Source organism: Lethenteron reissneri, chromosome 20, assembly GCF_015708825.2.
Source record: "Lethenteron reissneri isolate LAM-NWPU_2019-01 chromosome 20, ASM1570882v1, whole genome shotgun sequence".
Classification (NCBI taxonomy): domain Eukaryota; kingdom Metazoa; phylum Chordata; class Hyperoartia; order Petromyzontiformes; family Petromyzontidae; genus Lethenteron; species Lethenteron reissneri.
In genome coordinates, this window is record NC_083798.1 from 15,396,379 (window position 1) to 15,420,509 (window position 24,131).

At 44.0% G+C, this 24,131-nt stretch overlaps 1 protein-coding gene across 4 annotated transcripts in view; it reads right to left on the minus strand.

The window, feature by feature from the left end:
* The window catches only part of LOC133344848 (cyclin-dependent kinase 14-like), a 119,508-nt gene that overhangs the window by 40,480 nt on the left and 54,897 nt on the right, over positions 1 to 24,131 (minus strand). For all 4 annotated transcript variants that reach the window (XM_061555100.1, XM_061555099.1, XM_061555098.1 and 1 more), the window contains exons 11-13: positions 19,311 to 19,404; positions 16,717 to 16,780; positions 12,154 to 12,202 (exon numbers count right to left, since the gene is read on the minus strand). In XM_061555100.1, coding sequence (XP_061411084.1) covers positions 12,154 to 12,202; positions 16,717 to 16,780; positions 19,311 to 19,404 — 207 coding nt within the window. The remainder of the gene's footprint in view (positions 1 to 12,153; positions 12,203 to 16,716; positions 16,781 to 19,310; positions 19,405 to 24,131) is intronic.

Sequence of the window (24,131 nt, forward strand, 5' to 3'; positions counted from 1 at the left end):
CACATTTGTCTTCCCAGTGCTGATGTTTACACACCACGCACTACAACAGGTACTTTTGTTTATATTATTGCATACGGGAAACATATCACCGCACACTTTTGGCGCCAACCTTAGCAGAAGCCCAGGATTGGTTACGAATCTTGCCACTGAAGTTAGCCATTGCCGGGAATCATACACACGTCACCGGCATTGTAACACAGTGTGTCAAACGCCACTTCACCACTCCCCTGTCTCGCAAACACTCATGGTAGCGCGTATACACACATAGGACAAGCAGTCACATGCACACATACCCACAGTGTATATACACAGAAATATGTAAACATAAGGGACCATGGCGGCCGGATACCTAAAGAGAGAAACTGAAAAACAGGCAAACGCTCAGACGGGTGCAATGTAACATATACACTCCAGTAGCCACCACAGGTCAAGGATTAGGAGATAGATTGCGCTGATATTTGCCTTCTCAGCCTGAAGCTTGGCGCTCCCACCCCACTCCCGGGGCCCCCAAAGCCTCAGCTACCTCCGGAGTCACCACCACCACCAAAGATGGCGCGTGTGTGTGAAACCAAACGTCTGACCCTGATTAACGCCAGTGCCAGGTTTTCTCTCCGCTGCTGTGGCCAGACAGCTGTGACAACATGAACATTGTGTCTTACTGCCGCCTCCTCGCCCACGTCGGCCCATCACCACAACAAGCGGGGGGTTGGGGGTGTGTGGATGGGCAGGCTGGCGATTTCCTTCACCCGGCTGCATAGTCAATCAGCTGTTAAACCCACACCTCCAGTTGGCTAAGTACGGTGCAAAAGAAGTTCAACATACATGATCAAACGTAAAAATGTAGTTTCCACTTCAGAGTAATGCTAACAATGGGATGTGGTAGCGCGCTGTGTTGTGAATGCGGGCACTGAGTTTGATTCATGGCCATGGCTAACATCAGTGGTGAATGTTATCAAAACCGGTCCTGCCTTCATCAATAACCACACTGACCAGTGTGGTCAAATAAAATCAAACTACCCCACGGCTAACATGGCATGGGGAAGCCTTCATCCAGAAGTGGATTGACAAACGTATCGAAATTTAATAAAGCTGACAATGTGCTTATTCAAGGAGATGCAAGAATACTTTTATATGCTAAGTGACATGAGTAATCTTTAGCATCATTTATGTGTATTACAATTGGGCAATTTGACCAATTACTTTTTCAATTCTATTCTTGTATATGGAAATATGTTCAGGAGCTAAATGTCAATGTCGAGGTCTGCCAGTCGTGAGAGGGCTTCATGAGAGAGTTTGTGTCGTTTTTGCTATTCCTCCTCCATTGCAATAGCACAGACTACAGTGGGTTACTATACGGTCTACAGTTGCATGGCCACAGTCACATTGTGGCTTGTCTTTAATGTTTCATTCATGAAGGAGATGTTGCGCATCGGTCTGTCGATAATCTGATGTGGTTGATAGTTACACAGGCGTCTTCGAGGAGGAGGAATGTCCAAGCCAGGAGGTGCGATGTTTGGGTATGTTTGCCAGCATTCTTCTGGATCTGGGTGAGATTTTCTGGAGGCAGATGGGGGCCGAAAATGGGGGAAAGTCTGGCAAGGATGGCACGTTCCATTCGCTTAGAGGTGCAGGACAAGATGGATATTGGCCTGTAGCTGGAGTCTTGCAGCTATCTGGGTTTCAGAACGGCGATGATTTTGGCTTGCTTTCTTTATTTCTGTATTTTGCCTGTCCTGTGTATGACGTTGAAGAGATTTGCAAGCCATTGCTGCCCATATAGTCCCAGGTTCTTCAGGATCTCAGGACACATACTTGTTAATACGCATCTTACATGAGAGATGGAACCATAGCTTACATGCACATTCGTAAATAAGACTCAAAGGGGGGTACAGATGAGCTCTAGAACTCACTCGATCCAATTGCTCATTCTGGGCCACCTTCTCGCCCAGCAAGTTTGGAATGTTCACAAACCTGCGTGATTCACCAACCCTTCACTCAAAAGCCACTGGATTAATTAAATCACATTTATCTGAGGTGTTCATATAAAATAACTACCAATTATTTTCAGCCCTTCGTCAATCCACTGCTGGATAGAAGGCCTCTCCGTGCCATGTCATTCATGGGGGTTGTTTGGTCAGATGTCACCATGCTGGTCAATGTGAATTGGTGAAGAGGGGGGAGTCCAAAATTGGTTCAGATATTACTCACCACTGGCGTTAACCATTACCAGGAATCAAAGTCAGGTTTGGTGGGTTCACAATGCAGTGCTCGAACCCTGAACATCCTCTGCCCCCCCCCCCACCCCGTTGTTAATATGATTGTCTATAATTATCATCACACATTTTGAGTGAGACTTAGTAGATTTCCTTTTAAGCATAAGGGTATACAGAGAGAGACACACACACAAACTCAATGTAAAATTATGAGGGAAGGAAATATTATACCAAAGAATGCAGAGTTTTACTTATATATAAACACAGCTTGGCACTTTTGTTGAAGCCTCTTTCAAATGAAATTTGCCAAATGGTGTGCAACAGAAAATGCCCTCTACGCTCCTGCTGGTCACCATTATGAATCAGTATTATCACCGTTCCAAAAACAGATTTTCCCAAAATGTAACAAAGGTTTACACTTTCTTCAGCCTAACCACATTAATCACTTCTTTATTAATTTTATCTAATTTCTGCCCACGTAATTACTTCTTATAAACAAGCATTTCAGAGGATAGGTTTGTTGGCTCCTATTCATCTTTAAAATTCCCAAACCTATTTTAATTTGAAGTGGCAGTACACGAATAGAGTTTTAAAAAGTTATCTCCTTTTAAGAGCGGTGTTTTCTCTAGGTACTCCACTATCCTCTCGTATGTAAACCATTCATTACATGGATTGGCCAAACAACCCAATACAGGATCTACCTTAAAGAATATTGTGAGGCTTTCCTTGATGAATACTCGAGATTAGTATTCTCATAACAAAGATTAGCCTGATTTTGCTTAACCATGCTTTTTTTACCCAAACTAATATCATAGAGAATACAGCTAATACAAAATAAAACTATGACAACAAATAAAATATAAATGTAGCCATTTGTCAAGCCACTGTTGGATGATGGCCTCCCTATACCCTTCAGTCCCCGAGGCTGTCTGGCCATACTTCACCATGCTGGTCAGCACAGGGTTATTAAAGGGTGTCAAGGACCAGTTCAGATGGCACACAGCACTGCTGTCAGCTGCGGACAGGAGTGAACTCAGGTCACGGGGTTCATAACACAATATGCTAACCAGTAACCAATACAACACTCGTCTAACCTACAAGACATAATCACCAGAATATCTGATCTATTTGCTTAAAGATATCCCAAGTCACAGTGCAATGTAGAGCAGAGAGTAAGCTAGGTAGCTGCTTAATAAGGCAGATTAATTTTTATCCTCGTGGAATGCACGGGATTAGCCAGTAATGGGTTCATTAGAGCACAGCTCGAATGCTGCAAATGCGTCCACGCTGATCACGGCGCCTTGACGGGAGATTTCGTCCACCAAGCCCCAAACTCATCCGATTAGAATTTGCTAAAGAGCTTAAGGCAGCACGTGATGAACACAACATGGTTTTTTTTTACACTGAGAAGTTTACAAATGGCTTTAAAGCTGGCATCAGCTTGCCTACAACCCACTGGGGAGCACAACATAAATATATATATAAAAATATTCAGCCCAGCTTCAGCTCAGTCTTTTAATGGGATTTCAAAAGATCAGATTACCGCGAGCTGGCGAACTGTTTGAAACTAACGTTGCTGCAGGTATCGGCTTCTCTAAAGTGGTATGCCCTTGCCGCGGTATGCGTTTGTAGTCGTAGTGTCTTGACCAAGTGCTAAATCTTGGCACGAGGGCCAGATAAGCTTGAACAGAAAGCTTTATGGCTCTCGGAAAACGTACGGTCAAGGTAGTCGGAAAATACATATAGCTGCTAAACATTCTAATGTATTCTTTAACACACGGTGATCATAAAATAAAATGACAGACTGACGAACACCCAAACACAAGCACTGCCCGAGTTGCGATTCAAAGTGAAAAGGGGGCTAAAATGTTCGTTCACAAAATAATGCAGCAGCGAAGGCACACAATGGTTGTCAAACACGTGGGAGTTAGTAGTGCCCTAAAAAACATAACTCTCCAGTAAACTCTTTCCAGACATCTGCAGCACAGAAGATACATTCATCCATACATACAAGCCAAGCATTGTCAAACAATTCAGTCGATGTGTACATGTTATGTAATCACATTGACAATTTAAATAAAAAGCACACAACTATTATTTTAGTGGAAAATTGGTAACTATGATGTAACGTTGGGCTCACCATACATTTGAGTCCAATGTAGGTCACGTACAACAGGTTTGATAAACAACTGAAGATACATGCTGGAGGAAAAGAACTGGAAAACGCATCGAATTATGTATACTTTGTTTACGCGAGCAAGTTGGAGTGCTTTTGAAAAATGCACCTTGATAGGGAGAAAAGCAATATGCTGTAGCGAGGTGCATAAAGAAGAACACTGTTAACCAACGTCTCTCGCTTGCTATGACATGTGGATTAGACATGTGGAAACTGACGCAGAGAATGGGCAGAAGGCCGAATAGTGTGCAACAACAAAAACTTGGAGGGGAGCATGCTAAGAATGACATTGTGAGACAGAGCGAGGCACGCGTGGATCAAAGAAGATACACAAGTTAGAGATATCTACGTTGATTGTTTAAAATAATAAAATAACTTGGGCAGGACACAGCTCGAGAAGATCGTTTAAGGGCACTTTAAAACGTTCAATTATTATAAGTTATACTCTTTGGATCTTTCGTTGAAGTCACGTAGGTAGAAAAAGAAAAGAAAATACAAAATTATATATCACGACGTTCCAATCGCAACGCAAGCGGTCGTCCTCCGGCAGAAAAAAATAATCCAGCAGTGGAACTGCTGAACCAGCGAGAGAGCTGTTACAACAAGAGGCTATATATGTGGCGATGGGCAAGCAGGCGGGGTCTGAGCTGGAAAGGAATTCCATCCCCGGACGCAAGAACCAAAGAGTATAGATTCCTGCAGTCACGAAAGCTTCGAATCAAGATTATTATAAGTTAATATCATATTATGTTGGTCGGTGGTCAACACCGCTGGCAGATGATCAAGCAAAGGAGGAAATATGCACGCAGGTTATGTTTACCGGGGAAATGGAAGCCAGACGGATCGTTGCATTGCAAGACCACAACAAATAGTAAAACCTCGAGTGAACCTCTTCATTCAGCCGTGGCTAGATTATGGCTGATGAAGATATACAAAATGAACGTGCAATAATACGTATTTGTGTTCAAGGCAGAGGAGACCAAAGCCCTTGAGTTATTTTCTGCAAAATAATCCTGGAGGGAATGTATCAATGATGTTCATTGCCAATTCGTTTATCATAGACCTGGTGTTTACTGGAATTTTTAAAACCCAGAGATGTAATTTCATTTTGCAGGCTTCCAATGAAGTGCAAATTCTTTAAAAACTCCTTCCTGCACAGATGTCTTGTGTCCCCATAACATTTCATTCAATCTCCTTCTAAACAGACGAAGAAACCACAACTGCTGCCGAAATGTGCAATTATTCACAAGTGATCACGACATCTGTAAAGCTGCTAGCAAATGTCAATATTGATGTAGGTTTATATGATAAGAAAATGCGAAGATGCACTGGACGATACGTCACTTGCCACTAAAAATGTTGATTTATGCTGACACACACTCATAATCATATTCATTTGCACCAAGATAAACTTTCAGCAAGGGCTCTTAGGCCTATGCGTGCTGTGCACTGTCATTCAAAATCGATCTGCTGCTCTTATGAGGAGATCGGGCCGTTCATATGAACCTATTTTAATCTACAAAAAGCATATGAACCTGAGCTGTTACCAGAAGCTCATTCGAAACAAAACTGTGCATTTTTAGAATAAATATCTTTATACACTCCCACAGATGTCATCGTCAATATTACCATCCGCAGCCATGTATTATTCACTGTTAGATGAAGGCGTCACCACCCTCACAGTCTTGGTGATGCAACAATGTATCTAGCTCCTGATCATCAGTAGGTGTCCATTGCTCATTCTCCACAATGTAGACATGCTCTCAGTCTTGTTCCCTCCTGTGACTCCCACTCCATCGTTATTCTCAACCGCGACTCACCATCAACTTACTGCACAAGCCCACTTACTGAATTATTCTTAACAGCCAATACCTACGATTAGCACAGTTCGCTACGTTCAACATACACACATGGGTAAGTTCTCCAATCCAATTATTTTTAGCTTCAATATTTAAATCAACAAATCAATGCATAGCTCCATCCCTAGTAAATCCACACGCACACGGATGCACGCAGAAGCATGCGACTGTGGTGTTGAGAGATAATATTTCAATGTGGAGCGGTCAGCCAAGTAGATTTCCTTCAACACCAACTGTAATCCGACTGCTTGACCGAGCTATGGCACACCTGGCACATCACAGATGGAATGTAAACACAAACACACACAAACACACAAACCGTTTCTCTTCCATGCTGAACACTGGCAAAGCACCTTGGGTGGAGGAATATTTATAATTCCAACTGGGTGTTGTTTTGAAGATGTTAGGAATTTATAATAAAAAAAAGTTTTAAAAGGTGCCAACTGTGTTCTATGGTTATAAATTGTGGATCTTATTGACATTCTCCAAGACGTACAATTGCAAATTTGGTTGACATACTTGGTTCCTTGGGTGGTCTCAACTCTAATAGAACTAGCTAGCAAAAGCGTGCACAAGAACTGGCAGTACTTGAAGCTTCTGGCCTGGCCTGCACGAGCTCACATTGTTGACACAGAATGAAGAGCCACCACTGTCTCGCTCGCTCACTCGCTTTGCTTGAAGATGATTAAATTCACAAAACAGTCCTCACCAGTGCGTCACCGAGCTGGCTTGCGCTAATTCCAACTTGTGCGAGGGGAAAAGTTGGGAGACGTAATTTCAAGTGAGATGTTTGCACTAATGCTTTGGACGGAGATACAGTCTCTTGAAAAAATGGACAAGGTTTTTGTTATTGTTGTTAATATGCTGCTATCCTTTACAAGTAGTCAGCAAACATTGCACGCATGAGTTAAGAGTCAACCCTTCACAATGATCCAAGAAAACAAATCTTTGATCTAGCTGAGGTTTTATCAGAAAAGCGAAAGATGTTCACAAGCATGCTCAGTGCCCTTCAGCAACAGATTTCACAGTTTGACGAAGGGACTCTTAAATAGTTTGGGTACCTTTATTAAATATACATATATTTATAACGCAGTGAGTTGCTTGCTACCTTCAGGGCACGAGATTAGCCCACCACTCCTGCCTATCCTTTTATCCATTTGGCTGGGACTAAAAGTCAAGGAAAAGTTGCACCCCTGACATTGCTTGCTCATGCCAGTGCATGTGGAAGCACCTCCACTAGAGGGAGCTCTAGAGAGTCCCTCTAGGGGAGGGGTGTTTTGGCCTACTCTTCCATGCTGTTCAGTTGCCTTGGAAGAGGCGAGTGTACTCATATTCTACCACACGTAACCCAGCGGTCGACTAACCGCGGTGAACCCGTCCACGTTGCTAGGTGTATGCACGTATGTTGAACTTCTTTCGCACCGCACGTAGCCAACCGCACTCATCGGAGGCAATAGGTGGAAAGAGGCGGGTCCGGCTGAAGAAACTTGGCCCATTGTTTCAGCTGCCGCACCTGGCAGATGAAGCAATGGGCGAGTGTCGTTGGCGCTCACATCTCAAGAGCGGCGTCAGAGGGCAGCGTCTGTAAGAGGGTTGTCAGCAAGTGCCTTAAATCACTGCAAGAACACGAAAAAAATGTTGCTGCAAATCAAAGTAATCTGACATTATTAACTGTACATTTCTACTCATGTCAAACCATTTCCCACCTGATTTCACTGGTGTTGGACAGATTGAGTTAAACTGCTGGACAGATTGATACCGGATAAGGCAATAAGGCATTTCACCTGTCATTTCCTCTGTCAGTCCTATTGTTTGGCCAGGTGCTCATGTGCTTCACATTAATCTTTTTTCACACAACATTTGGCAAGTGAATGCACTATGGGATTTAGGCTGTGCAAGCTTGACTCATGCCATTCACACGCACCAGTTCATAATGCCTCAGCTGATGCATATATATACAGTACACACATACTTATGTTGGTGCATATGTGCAGCATGTATTCGAAGCAAATTTTTTTAAATTAGGCAAATATAGTACTTTACATCCAGCAGTAATAGCGCATGCCGAACACACAGTCGGTAACGAAGGAGTCGGTGCCATGCTTGTTCATTTGTCTCCGATGTTTGCAAACCACACCAAAGGCACAGGGACAAGTTCAGAAACTGCTTGCCACTGATGTTAGCCATGGCCGCGAATCTAGCTGAGGCCACCGACACTGAACACATGAAAACTATCCTTCGCAGTTATGGTAGCTAACTAAACTGTTTGAAAGCAAGAAAAAGGATTAAACAAATGCTGTATCTTGTATTGTATGTGTACTGTACTATAAAGCCTGTTACAATTTGACTTCCTTGCGATGAATAATCACAAATCGATTATTTCATTTCTACTGCAGGAAATGTGGGACATCCAATGGCAGCCGGGTTTACTTGAACCAAATGCCTAAAAGGTATGCAAATTAACAATAATTGACTATCACCCACATGAATTTACACAGATAACATGGACATAAGACTCGATTTTAAATGAATTAATCGATTATTGCCGTGCACCACTACTTCCAATGCCTGGCCTTACAGGTGGGCGATAAGAGTGGCCACCTTTGGCATAAAGCCGCAAGGAGTACTGCAAATTCATGAGGCGAGAGACACGAGAGATGATATTCTTAGGTTTTTTCGGTAAAGTCACGTAGGTAAAAAATTAAAATTAATAAAAGTAAAATAAAAATAAATAAATAAAAATCACGACGTTTCGGATGCAACACAAGCTTCCTCTCACTTGATACAGCAATCGTGCTGTGACGGTTCCACCTGAAGACGGAAGCTTGTGTTGCCTCCGAAACGTCGTGATTTTGATTTTACTTTTATTAATTTTAATTTTTTACCTACGTGACTTTACCGAAAAAACCTAAGAATATGAATCCTTGCAGTCACGAAAGCTTCAAATCTAGAACGAGAGATGATGCCCGTTGAACCGAATAGAGACACAGAGGAATACAGCCACGGAGAAAAGGAGATGCACAGAGGGACAAAACCCACCACAAACTTCTTCCACCAAACCACCCTTCCACCGGGGTCCCCTACGGGCACGACAATTTGTATTCGCCCGGGACACCACGTGAGTTAAGAGCGGCCTTCACACCGTCAACAACTTGTCACGTCGCACGGGCAAGGAAGCACTCCCAGAGCCAGTCATCGGCGATCTGATACCAGCTTTGTGATGTTCCCTCAACAGGTGGCCACCTAACAGGGCGCAGTGTTGGAAGATCTAGATTTGAAGCTTTCGTGACTGCAAGGATTCATATTCTTAGGTTTTTTCGGTAAAGTCACGTAGGTAAAATAAAGCTTGTGTTGCCTCCGAAACGTCGTGATTTTTTTTATTTTACTTTTATTAATTTTAATTTTTTACCTACGTGACTTTACCGAAAAAACCTAAGAATATGTTGGAAGATCTCCCCACGCTTGTGTATGAGCTCACACGCGCACACTCAGTGGGATGGGGGGCACCGTTAAAGTGACACGAGCCCCCTTCGCCAGCTGCGGTGCATTGCACAACGTAGACTGGATCGTTTCTTCCCGGCCGAGCCACAGTGACACCGCTACCCAGTGGGATGCCCCTACTCATTGAAGTGGGGAGATCTACCTACTTAACGCTCATGGAGCATCTGCATGGCGAACGCAATTAGCGTCACTGCTGGATAATGCCAGATTTCCCCTTTGCTGGATGTGCGTTAAAGATTATAAGTATATCGTGCACAATTAGGCTTATGACCAAATCATCTATAAATGCGGCCTATCTTGTCAGATCTCGGAAGTTAAGCAGGTCTGAGCCTGGCTAGCACTTGGATGGGCAATCACTGCTATAAGCCTATAAGAGGCTCTTATAGACCACTCTGTGGGAAGTGTAAGAAACCCTGTTATTTCTTAAAAGGGTAAAACCTATTCTTATTTTTCATACTTTAATACTGGCAAAAATAAGTCCCATGATGTTACAAACCCCATTCTTGTACTGTACTTCCCCCACCTATGCCCTTTTCCTTCACCAACACGCACTCACCAGCTTGGTGAAGTATGATCCAATAACCGCCACAGCCCAAACACGGAGAGGCCCTCACCCAGCAGCGATTGACATCGGGTGCTGCGTTTGTAATGTACCTTTGAATTGCTTTATATTCCTGACAAACTGCCCCCTTATTGCGAGGGCGTTTCGCGCACTTGGGGGCAAAAACAAGGCGAGGTGCACGTTCAACCACTTCAAAGTTCATCCGTGCACACCCACGCCATCTTTCTGGCTGATGAAACGCAGTCGCGTCCTTCACACGTCTGGCGGAGCAGTGTTGGGGGAGATGAGAGCCGGCGACGCGTGCTCGCCAATCACTCTGTCCAATTCCGTTGTGCGAGCCTGCAAGTGCGAGCATGAATGTTCCCGGTGCCCGTAAACAGCTTCACTTTCAAAGCGGCTAGGGAGTTACCCGGCATCTCCTGCCCTCTGGGATGGAGCAACGAAGCTTTTTGATCGTTCCGACAAATTGAATGTGTGCCACGCAAGGCCATCTCCCCCACCCCGCCCCACCACACAATGTTTGTTGCATGCGTGCAGATGAGCGCATTCCAATTAAAATGAGCACAGTTTTTTGTTGAAGGCGCAAAACATAAAAAACAGGAGTGGGTGGAGTTTCAAGGGTTATTTGAATGCTCGCTCTGGCGAAGCGTAAACGAGCACATGTGCGTTTGTTTACAAGCGTTTGTGAACTCGAACGGGTGGATTTTTTCACTCTTAATAAGCATTACTCACAACTGCACATTTCAGTAAACGAAAACCCATTCTCATAAATTGTCAAAAGGTTTCCTGGGATTCGTATGATTCAGCGGACAATGCGTGGTGCCAAACCGGCCCATAGAAGCACAAGGACACATGTTGCAAATCCGCTGCCAAATGTGAGAAAATAATGCTTTTTAAACGACGTGCCAGTTTTCCCTCCCATTAAAAATTTCGGCTTAAAGAAAGAAAAACGGACAATGAATTGCAAGACGTGTCCCACTTTTGGCCAGCTCTCCGCTCAGCTCGTGTGCGTGTGTGTGTTTGTGGATCAGTGGGGTAGGGGAGCGTTTGTGTAACAAGTTAGCGTGCTGCGCTACAAACCAGGCGACCCAAGTTGGATTCCCACTCACAGTCGATACCAGTGAGGATTCTCTGAACTGGCCCTGGGCCTCCCCTAGGTCAACTCAGCATCAAATGAGTAACTGTTGCAGTATGTAAACATTGCCAATGGGGAGACAATGGCGACCAGGCTTGGTGCTGGCCACCCACCCTCTTATGTGCCGTGCTCGCTAACAGCATTTGCCCCAAAAGTCTGTTAAGGGCTACACGGGGGATCTTTATCTTTTGATTCAGTCAGAAGCTTGCAACTAATTGATGTCACAATTCATCCAAATTTAAAAGTCACAATTCATTGTCAAAATTATCCCAAAAAATCTATTATTTTCGTGTGTTCATTTTTTGCCACCTTCTTTACGTTATTCATCACTGTTTTCTGCCTCTTTTGTATAGTTGTGTTTGCTCCGTTATCCTAAATGGAACATTCACTTAGCGTTTACAATCATTTGCATGGAATGTAAATAACTGATTACAATGCAACATTATTTGATGTATACATTGTGAGAATAAAAGTACGTGAAATTAATTGATTGAAACATCATTACATGTATATTTAGTACAGTAGAAGAATATGTACACCCTATTGGACTCGCCAGGTGTGATTATATCCAAGGTGCTGTACTTATATCTGAATTTGTCCTCTATCTTCCCCCAAGAATGGAATGTAAAAGGAAGCATTGCTTATATCAGAACTGTGCTGAATTAATGTGTTTATAGCAAGAATTTACAGCGACATGTAGAACTTACTTGGTCCAAGCCTTTCCCAGACTCTTGGGCTTGAATTGCGGGTTTCGATCTGCAAAATGAACATCATGGTTTTAGTTTGGAAAGACTTCAACGACCAGCGTTTAATGCATTACACACGTGGCCCATCGTGAAAATGGCTCAAGAACCAAGAACCAGAGGTGTGGACTCGAGTCATGTAACTTGGACTCGAGTCAGACTCGAGTCATGAATTTGATGACTTCAGACTCGACTTGGACTTGCATAACAATGACTTTGTCTCACCTCTGAGGTGTGGACTCGAGTCACGTGACTTGGACTCGAGTAAGACTCGAGTCATGAATTTGATGACTTCAGACTCGACTTGGACTTGCATAACAATGACTTTGTCCCACCTCTGCCAAGAACCAAGAAGAAGGCTCAAGAACTCTTATACAATTTAATAGCGCACTGCACCATGAGTTTGATTCCCAGCCATAGCTAAAAGCCCTGGTGCTGGGTCGCCACCCTTCACCAGCCACTAATATATGAAGTTTAATATATTTTTAAGCACATACAATAACTGTCTGTGATACACAGTGTAATGCAATTACGGTAATCCTCGATTTTCTCTCGTAATAAAAAAACAAGATGCTCCTGTCGAGAAATTGATCTACATACGTTCATTACAAGATTGCGATATTCCCCTCGTGACCTGCTCGCAATCTGAGCGCATCTACGGAAACAGCTGCTGTGATAAACACATGACGAGAAGGAAAGAAACCCCTGCGTTGAAGTAATCAGCACGATCTATATGTGCAACGGTCTTCCCGCAGAGCAGATGCAGGCGAGCCGGCTCCAGCACTGCCGCTGAAATCTACCTCGATGGGAGATTTAGTCGCGATAAAGCGACCGAAAATAAAACAACGGAGCCGAGAGCACGATACAAATGAGCGTGCATTTAAACGACGACGAAAGCACATCTAAACTAAAAATTGGTATTTTACCAGATAAGACCCACTGAGCTATGTAGCTATTTTTCTGAAGGAACCTGGCCACAAATGATAGCTCAACAAAGTGGCTTATCATGTGGGAATTTGTAGCAGCCAAAATCTCTAAATGCATGTTTTTAGATGTGGAGGGAAAAACTGGAGGACCCGGAGGAAAATCCACATGACCACGGGGACACAGACGCAAACTCCAAATACACAGGCGTCAGGGTTGGAATTGAACCCACAACCTCCTGCATATCAGACGAGGGAGTTAACATCTCGGCCACCGCGGCGCCCAATAATCACGTCCGTCACAATGACTGGCTGCGCGATAAGCCGGCAGGACTGCATCCCCCTTTTCAAATGGCAATTCAAAGTAATTTTTGAAACGTAAAAGAAAATCACGAAAAATCCCCCACGTCAACTTCACAAATTGAACGGACGGCACCGTGGAAAGTTTTGTTTGTAATGCTATTGCAGTTCACAACCGGAGTTTATTTTTACCCAGTTAAATAAATCACACCAAAATACAGTGAATATATGCGTTGTCTGAAATAGGTTTTTGGCGCTTCAGCGCTGGGATATCTGCACGAGGATTTCGAGCCCGCTCTTTTATCGGCTCATTGCCTCTGGTCGTCTTGACTGGTTCATCACTGGAGGCTGCGAAAGGATTAAGTCAAACGTTTTGGGAAACATCGCACGTCATCTGCAATCCCTCCGTTCTGCGCCGGCTGTTTATACCAGGGTATCGGAGAAAATTACAGACAACCGGCAAACTAAGCTCTTCCTGCAAGCTTCGTTTATTTTCACAGGCGGCCACCACGCGTGCAAAGAAACACCCAAAAGACCGAGCCCCCAGGGCGGCTGGCCGGAGGTTCAGTATTGCCTTTACCAACGGGCCATTCCGAACGACTGTAAAGCATTCATTAGAAGACCGAGCTGCTTTCAGCGGCAGCCGTTTCTGTGTCATAACTTTCGTGACATCATTCATCATCCCCTTCTTTTTGGGGGAGGTGGAATGCGAGAAGCGGCAGGGAGGCCCCTTTCACAATAAGTGCAGCGCTGCAGATCGTAATCACGGGATGCAGCTTTTAGGCTTCCTCTGGAAAACAGAGCGTTGATCATATGAACAAAGTCACGGTTGAAAAATGTACAATTAAAAAGTCTATGTGGGGGGGGGGGGGGGGGGGGGTTTGGCCTAAAGTATGCGCCTCAATGTTTTCCCCGATGAAAGAACAACGGTGTAATTTTTCATTCTAATTCCGTTGGTTCAGTTACGTTTCGCTGTCGGCTTTCTTGACAGATCTGACAAACCCACGGGCTGTGCTGGATGCGGCGCGTATTTGGCAAGAAAGTTTTGGCGGCAATGCTGGAATTCCGAGAGTGAAGGTGTTGACCGTTTTACACATTTAAGCCAACAAATGCAAAAATGTGGCCTTCTCTGTGAGACTTTACAGCTTGTTTACTTGAGAACCTTGACAAAACAGTGTGTTTTGTTGGTCTCGATTTCAGCGGAATATTTTTTTTCTGGAAAAGCCCGGGCTTTGAGAGCAGCGTTTATAAATCTGTTGCCCTCTAGTGGCGGGGGCCACAAAAAAGTATCCAAAACATTTTGCTGGTGAATATATTTACGGCAGTAAAGGCAAAGATATGGACATTAAATAAATGCCACTTCCAAAACTTCCCAACTCACGGATAGCCTATTTGTGTTGTAAACTACAATACTGCAAAACAATTATGAGAGTGCCTGTGGTTATGTGGCTACCCACCGAACTTGTGTTAGACAATGAACATGTACAACCCTTTTGTCAGTCCTTTGCTGGGTGAAGACCTCCCGATGCCGTGTGGGTCAGAGGGGTTATTTTACCCAACCTCATTACGCTGGTTAGCATGGTTTGGTGATGGTGGGGTAACATCGATGTGGGGATATAAAAGCATGGTAAAAGGCGTTTTTATGCACTGCCCTCTGCTGCTCACAACGTATTTCCGCAGCCCTATGACAACCTGTGCACGATGGTCACCCATCCAACTACTAACCCTGCTTAGCTTGTGAGATCTGATGAGATCAAGCACATTCAAGTGGATCTGGAAATATGCATTAAATACTGCATAAATACATACAAATGACATTTGCAAAAGCAATAAAATAAACATGCCACGAATCAGCATTAAGAAACACTTATAAAACATAACCCCTTGCCACAATTACATTACGTTGTTTTTGTTGGTGGAGCACTTTAATTAGTGTACATAAACCCTGCGTTAAAATAAACCCACCCATGCACATCCTCTTATTTTTAAAGAAAACATTTGTGGCTTCCGAGGCTCAAATAAAAACTCCGCCTGGAGACGGAGGAGGCTCAGAATGGACAACTCCATTCTAAGTGTCCTTCTTAAAGCAAAACAGAAACCGATGTTTTAAATCGATACCGCTCACTTGTCTACCAACCAATGTATCAAATAACAAATGTATCAATTAGAATGATTACGCTCATGATGTATGAACGAAACAAGAGGGCATACGAATTAATCCTTTGCAATTGGGGGGGGGGGCGGGGGGTGTCCTGTAAAAAGTTTATAGCCAATCTGCATACTCTCAAAAAAGGGCACTTTCTTGACAATGAGGTGATGTGGGTTGTCAAGTTTGCCGAGGATAAATCTCAATTTATGCAAGCTATATGCAAATTATCTCGTTATAATTAAACATAACGAATGGGACTAACAACAACAGCATGGTACAAACAACACAGCTTGGGCAGCATAATTGAGACATGATACAGTCGACACAGTTAAAATGAGACAAAAAGAGCCATTTGAATCGTGACCTCGAACGATGACAATTCACCTAATCATGCGCTAAAGGAGGTGAGACTTGTGATATGTGTCATGACTGCCATACTCCGAGGGATCACCCGAGGGCTTTCGGTATGCGAGGCTCATTGTCTCAGTCTCTGCTTGTGGTGGTCATGTACGGAAGGACGCTGAACACAGAAAGGAAGCATAACTCCCGCTCCCTCCTTGTGATTGGATGGATTTTCACAATTCAGGGTCACGATTGCATTATAGAATCTCTTTAACCGTCTCGTATGTACTGTACTGTTCATTTCACTTGAATGTATGTATGTATGTTGAACTTATTTCACACTGTGTTTAGCCAACCGCGCTAAGTGGAGGTGCGGGGGAAGGACAACAAACTAAACACGAAAAAATAAGTTCTTAAAAAATAAGTTTTCAATCTAGATTTAAAGGTGCAACGCTCCAGTGGCTTCCTAATATCGGAACAGCATTCCAGACGGCCACAGTTTTGTTGGGTTGGTCTCATCTGTACTTCATGTACTATGTTTATATTTTTTTACTGGCTGTGCTGTGTTATTCTCTCTTCGTTTATCACCATTTATCTCCTTTGCTGTTTCATTGATTCTGTCTCAATAGTTTCGTCTAATTTTTCCACCTGTGTAAAATATGTTTTTGCCACTAATCTAAACTTGTGATTCTCACACACACACACACGACTCAACGCGTGTATCATGCTTGATGAATCTGTTACAAGACCAGAATACAGTGGGAGCGCCGCGACACAGATACACGCAGCCAGACGACACACGCCGCTCCTCACCTGCTTTGAAATGAGGCATCGACTTTAAACCCGGCCAGCTGTCCTCGCTCGGGGTCCCCAGCACCTGGGATAGAGACACGCTCACGTGATTGGCTTTTGTCATCATAGAATGAATGCAGTATGATGGCCCCGCTCTTCAGTAAATGAAATGATGGCTGCAGGTGAAATTAATTTAAGAGTAGTCATATCTAAAATGGCATTTTCATGTTTATATTCAAATTAGAATTATTTTTTTCCCCCCGTCGGTTGAAATGAAGCACTGTAATTTATTTTACTGTGCGCATGTGTGTGTGGGTGTGTGCGTACAGTATATATTTCCAGAATGAAAATATTTCTTTGTCTATCACCAGCAACATTTGCACAATATATTCAGCCTCAAATGCTAGTTTTCCTTTGTGCATTAAAAAAACACCAGAAGCTATAGCACAATACATTACAGCTGTTATAATAAAACAAACTTGCAATGTAAAAACGTAAACAAATAGTTAGATATTTAAAAACAAACATTTTCGATTTACCAGCCACATGGTGAGGTTTCAACATTTTGTGGTCTCACGGCAGAAGCCTTCTGGGTTTTATATTCATAAACCAGGAGAGGGCAGCATCACGCTCCATTGGTCACGCATATTTGCAAAAATAAATTGGCAACACAACTTTGCATTTCAAACCTTTGAATAAGTCGCCAGGTGGCACAGAAGAAGAATCCTGTTAAAACGCTAGTGAGATCCTTGGTTCAAATTGGTTATCCACGAGTGATTAAACCAGTTCCTAAATTCTGGTTTAATGAGTTTCTGTTTTAATCAGTTTTTGGTAAAAAATTATGTTGACGGTCTCAGCTCAGTCTACCACGACTGTAGTATATGGGTTTTTACTTACATTGGCATATCTGAGCTTTCAGAACTCCAACAAATTATAATTTTGAATTGTCATGGGACAAACGCATTTACAGCAGTGCAATCGAGATGGTACACCATCTAGTACCCCACGTTGGTGAGATGTTAACTCCCTCGCCTGGTATACAGGAGGTTGTGGATTCGATCCCGATCCTGACGCCTGTATATTTGGGGCTTGGATGTTCTTCCCGTGGTCGCGTGGATTTTTTTCTCCGGGTCCTCCGTTTTATCCCTCCAGATTTGGAAACACGTGTTTAAAGTATTTGGCTCCTATATATTTGCACGTGATAAGTCACTTTCGTTGAGCTATCATTTGTGGCCAGGTCGCTTTTGAAAAAGAGCTGTATAGCTAAATCGACCTTACCTGATACAATAAAAAAAAGTTTAGTTTTGAATAGTTTTAGTGCAATCTTATACAGACTATTCTAACATTAGGTGATGCTATATTGCTTTTGTCAATTCACTGCTGTATGAAGGCTTCCCCACATCATGGTAGTTATTGGACCATACTTCACCTTGCCGGTCAGCGCGGGTTGGTGAGAGGAGCATAGACGTAGGGAAATTAAAGCGAAATACAAACATTTAATTTGCTGAACTGCCCTTTGTTGACCACTACACGGCACAATGCTATAGGTGCCCATGACACAACCTGACGTCCATGGTGATCGCTCATCCAAGCACAAACCAGGCTCAAAACCTGCTTAGCTTCCGAGAGTTGACAAGGCCGGGTGGGTGATTTCGTCATAACCACAAAAGTGGGATGTAATTGGCAGGGGACGGAATTAAAATGCAAGAAAAAATTAATTAAAGTATAGTATTGGCAGATTAAACCTCCCTCTAATCTGCGCTGATTTACTCCAAATTGCCATTGATATCTGCATCGTGTGCGGGAGGGTGCGGGGTGGGGTAGAAGTACACCCATCAGGTCAGCATACCTGTCAACCCCTTATCAGTGCCTACCTTATTACAGACTAATTCAGACCTTATTGGTCACCCCGTGCCCTTATAATTCTCAACGTTCATCCTACAAAGTCCCATCACAAGGGAGAAACACAAACATAGACAAACATAATAGTTTTGCCCGTATTGAAACGGCTGTACACCGTGTGGACCTGAAAACTCAATTTCTCCGACCAAGCATATGGGGTGAACCGTATGAGTTGACACGGTACGGGTATGAATGGGACGAATTTAATTACAGGTCACCGGTTTCAAACACACCAATCTCCGGGCTCGACGTTAACGCAGCAGCAACGCCGCCGACTCAGCGGCCACCACGGGCCAGGCAGCGAGGGGTGACTGACGTTGGGTGGAATGAAATAGCACGCAGAATGGAATGATACATTCATAAAAAAATGTATCGTCGTCAGCGGGTCGCTGCTACGGTGCAATGGTGAACACACCGGATTCGCAATGCAGATGTCGCCGGTTCGATCTGATCTCCCGGCATGGCAGTTTTAACAACGTGCAAGTATCTAAAATCCAACCTCTGCCACACGCCACTTGTCCACCCAGCAGCTGATTGAGGTGCAGCACCTCAATCGGCTCGGCAGGTCCACACGCAGTTGGGGTAAAGTGTGGGGCACACTCCACACCCTCTTCACGTTCAACATTTCACTCACTGTGCACCAATGGCACCAACGCAACACGAGAGCGTACTGCACGACTCGTTTGGCCAGCGCGTTTCTTTGGGGTTCTCACCATCCAGATCCTCTCCAGCTGGTCCTGAATGTCCTTGAGTCCGGGGAAGGCAGCACTGCCTTGAATCATCTCCACGAATATGCAGCCCACGCCCCTGCGAGAGGGTGGGGGGGGGGGTGCAACAAGCGAGTCGAGAGTCAACGAGAGACAGCCGACGGCACAATCTACAGAGTTTGAACCAAAGGTTCGAGATGGTCGGGGGGGCATGGGGGAAGCGACGGCAAGAGTTGCTTCGTGAACCCAGCCAACCCGGAGTTGAATTCTCACGCAGGGCCTAACATCAGCCAGGGGTCAACGTGTCCAAACCTGCACCGATAAGAGCGTGATTGAAGTGTAGTGTGAAACAAGTCCAGTGACCCTGAGATACATGTGTAACACCTCTACACATGGAAGGAAGGCGGTGGATTGGCAACGGACCGTGTATAATGATAATCATTTTGTTAGCACGAGCTCACAATTCGTTTTAACACGGGTTCTTTCGCGACAAGTATTATTCGTAATAAAGGCTTTTGGGTTAGATCGCGTTAAGTATAAATGTGTCGCACAATTGTTGAGTCTTCCACATTCTCGCCGAGGGGAGTTTGCAACCGCGTGTTGCTTCATTCATTCACCACTAAATCTCACGTGGGCTCTGCATATAAAACACGATCTCACCCAAAAAAAACCTTTATTATAAATAATATTAGTCGCGAAAGCCTACGTGTTAAACTATTGCAAAGCAAGTCAATTGCGTGGCTCGCACTGTACTGCATATGGAAATAAAAGCTATTGTAGGAGTACAGTCAAGGAAGACTTGGTTCAAAAAGCGAGAGGCATTGAATGCCAATACCGCCACCTTGTGGATCTCACTTCTGCCACAGCGAAACCCAAATGTTAGTGTTGTTATTACGCAGCTGTGTATTACACTGGTCAACAACAAAAAATTTCTGGCCTGGACTTTTGCAGCTGTTTTAGACTAATTTCAGGGTGCCGATTCCAAATCTGATCTCAGATTTGCTCTATCACATCTCGTTTATATGCTATCGGCATACCTAATTGTAACTTATTTTACCCGAAATTAACTCTGTCACTCATGATTGCAAGTTGTTGCGAGTTAGTGACTGCTTTAGTGTTAAAATATGGTGCTGTATTTCTAGGATAGTGTGTTTATAATATCATTTTTTGTAGATATCCACATTTATTTAATATTTTTCTTCTGCAGTTTTTATTGAAAATGCAATATTTGATATCTCAAAAACCTGATGTTATAGACAAAAACTGATGCCAGATTTGGAATCAGCACTCCAAAATTACCTTATGACCGTTGGAATACCTTATGCCAGAAAAAGTGTGTTGACCAGTGTTATTCTAACGAACTACAAAATGCCCATGGGATTTCTATACTTCACAAAATATTCAAATTCCTCCCCCAGCCTCCCTGAAAACTTTCATGGATATCTCACCATTTTACAAAACCATTCAACCAAACTCTTCATTTAAGATATATATGAAGGAAACGCAGTCCAGAAATGTCGAAAATCCAATAGTATTAGCATGGTGAAAATTTGTGATAAAAACCATCTAAGTCAAAGGTCATCGGTAATACACAGCTCGTCATTATCAATATCATTAATGCCTGATACCTTCCAGTCAGAAGGAGGCCTTATTCGTCTTTGTACAACAACATACACGAAGGCAAGCTGAGCGTTGCAATCAACCGATCGACTAAACCGATGGTCAAAGTAAGTTTATAACAATTCTAATCACATGTAAAATAGCAAAGATTCGTGGAGGGCAATGAGGATTGTCGCGAAATAAAACGTGAGCAACGGAAAAGCGTGACCCCACCCCACCACCCCCCGCTAGGTCCTAAACAAAGCAAAACTCTTCCCACTGAACCCTGATGAAAGACAGATGGCCACTCGGCAACTGGCTTCCGGCGTGGAACATTCCCAGGGTCATAACGAGCACGAGAAGGCGGACGAGAAAGTGCCCCCCGCCCCCATTCCTCACCCCACTTTCTGTTTTCTCCCGTGATGACGTGGAGAAGAGGAAAGCTGGGGGATGGGATGGACGATGAAAATGGGATGATGATATGTTGAGGAGATGTGGAGGGGAGGGCAAAGGAAGGAGTCAGGGAGTGGGTCAGTCCGTGATGGCAAGGAGTTAATAAAAGTTTGCACTGCTCATGTAAGACTGACTTACAAGGACACACTTTTACTAAGCTCCGCCAACCTCCCCAACCACCCTCTGCTCCCTGCTGGTAACTTAAGCCCTTCCTTTGTCGTCCGCTTTGAAGTTCAGCTTCGGCACCGACGCGGAATGGTGGTGTTAATTTAATAATGAAAGTAAAACAATGTAGTGTCCTGAGACCGAGAACCATTGCACACATTCACAATGGACCACTTTCAAATGACAAGATGCCCACCACCACTGGCCAAACTTGTCGTCATTCTTGCCTGTGACCAAATCGCCCTATATGCCCCCATTCTCATCAGATATCTAGAGTTAGGCAGGCTTTGAGCTTGTTTAATACTTGGGTGACCAACAGTGCTTGCCAGGGGTTGCAGGCATGGGGCTGTGTCGCGCTTGCCAGGGAACGGCAGTGGTTGAGTGCCACCCTCATATGTGTGTGTTTTCTCTCGGTTGTCTGGTTACTTCCAACAAATCAAACACTTACTGATGGATTTGGCTAAACATTCCAATGCAGGGCCCGCCTGAGAGAGAGAGACTTGAGACTCAAGTACATGGGGAATTAAAATTTACTTCTAAAACAATTTGCTGAGATTTTATTTCGATTTAAAGCTTTCGTGACTGCAGGGATTCATCTTCTTGGTTCTTTACCGAAAGAACCAAGAAGATGAATTTGCTGAGACTCAATGTATTGGAACATTCTTAACTGTCTGGAATGGGATTTTTTTTGTTTAAATCATCCATAAATTCAAATTATATGCACATCAGAGGCATTACGCCCTTTGATATACCAGCTAATGAATAAACATGTTGGTATATTTCTGAGCACATGATGGCGGCAGTAAATCAACATCATTAATATATATACAATGAGCGCAGATGCGACCTATGATGATTAGACTATCTCTATTTACCGGATGAGTAAGATCCAATAAGCAGCTGGCACGTAATTAAATCTTTCATTTTTATCTAACGCACATCATGCAACCTTTCAAAGCAGCGTGGTTTGTACGTGTAACATGTGCCCACGTATAACGGCTGTGATTCACTGCATCGGCGCCACACTGATTTCAAAGACGCCATGCAAAAAAAAGTCCAAGCATTTACTTCATTTTTTTTACCATTCAATTTTCATCACAGCGCACAAACACCTGCGCCAATATAATAGCGCTCCAGTCCAAATGGGAATAAACTGAGATCCATTCATTCTCTGTGCGCGCCCTCATAGTGCACACAGCCACGTGACAATGGAAAGCAACCCGCTGTCATAAAAGCTTTACACCAAGGAGTCTCCAACAGAGAACTGCATTTGTGCACAATAGCCCTCGTTTGTTACACATGCATACAGATACAGCCCGAGCTGCTGTTATTATACATTTTACTAGTTTGTGCATCTCAAATTGTATTGATGCAAAGTTATGATTACATGTGAAGCGCTCTGTTACAATTTTATTGTGAAAAACGCTATAATAAATAAAGTTTAATTGCTTATCGAACAATAACAAGACAAAGCGCAAAATACTGACCCCTTGCAAATTGAATATTGTCATTTTTGGCGACAGAGTAAAAGACGGGTCTGATCTACTACTCACCACCATCGTCATCATCAGCCATGATCTATCCACTGTTGGATAAAAGCATCCCCAAGCCCTCGCCGTTTCTCAGTCTCGTGATATAACAATCCATCGGCCTTCTGCATACGAGCTGGTTTCATTGTACCATCTCCGCGGAAAAAAACGTCCTGTTGCTCCATCCTTTGGTTGTCATTCCATCGCTAGTCTCGACCACCAGCGATCATCCCTTCCAATAAAATATCCTGCCCTTGCCCATCTACTTCAATGAACAGTCAAAACCACGTTTCTTACTTGTGTGCACTGGCAGAGCCAATGGGGGGGGGGGGGGGTGGTACGTGCCCCCCCAATGATCCGATCAAAATCCCTCATTTCGATCGGATCATTGGGGTTTATTAGTAATACATCGGCATTTTGCGACCCCCACTGCGACTCCTCTCTAACGCTCAGCATCTGTCTCAGTGGCTACGTAATGCGATTGGCATCGACGCTGGCGCGAGCAATGACCTATGACCCTCAGTTCCCATTTCCCCTTCCCCCCTTCGAAGTAGCCCAGCGCCTGCTGTGCCCCTCTGGCCCGTGGGCACCGGCGCAATTGCAGGGCCTGCACGTTGAAGAGATAAGGCCACCGGTCTGGCTGCAAAGAAGCCGTCGGCAAATTGTGTCGAGCAAGATGGAAGGTCGGCAGGGAGGACGGGAGATGGATTTAACAGGCCAGGCAGCAGTTCATTACAGGCGCCGCTCTCTGGATATAAACAACGTTGGGATGGAGCAAGTACAATCGTTTTATTGTGTTGTTGTTTACTATCAAACGTAATGGAAGTATAAGAAATTCAATCCACCTCCACTTGGTGACCCCAACGCTGTCACGTTGCCACTTCACTGGTAATGCCCCCTCCTGCCCAACCCTCCAACCAGTTGATGGGCTGCATTTTACATCTCAAGATTGTAACCTCATTATTTACAAAGAAGGCGATGCTGCTGCTGCTGTTGCTGCTGCTGCGAACAATGCGAACGTTTCTGTTCACACCCAACAGTATGAATGGGCTCACCATAGTTGGCCGATGGGAAGCGTCAC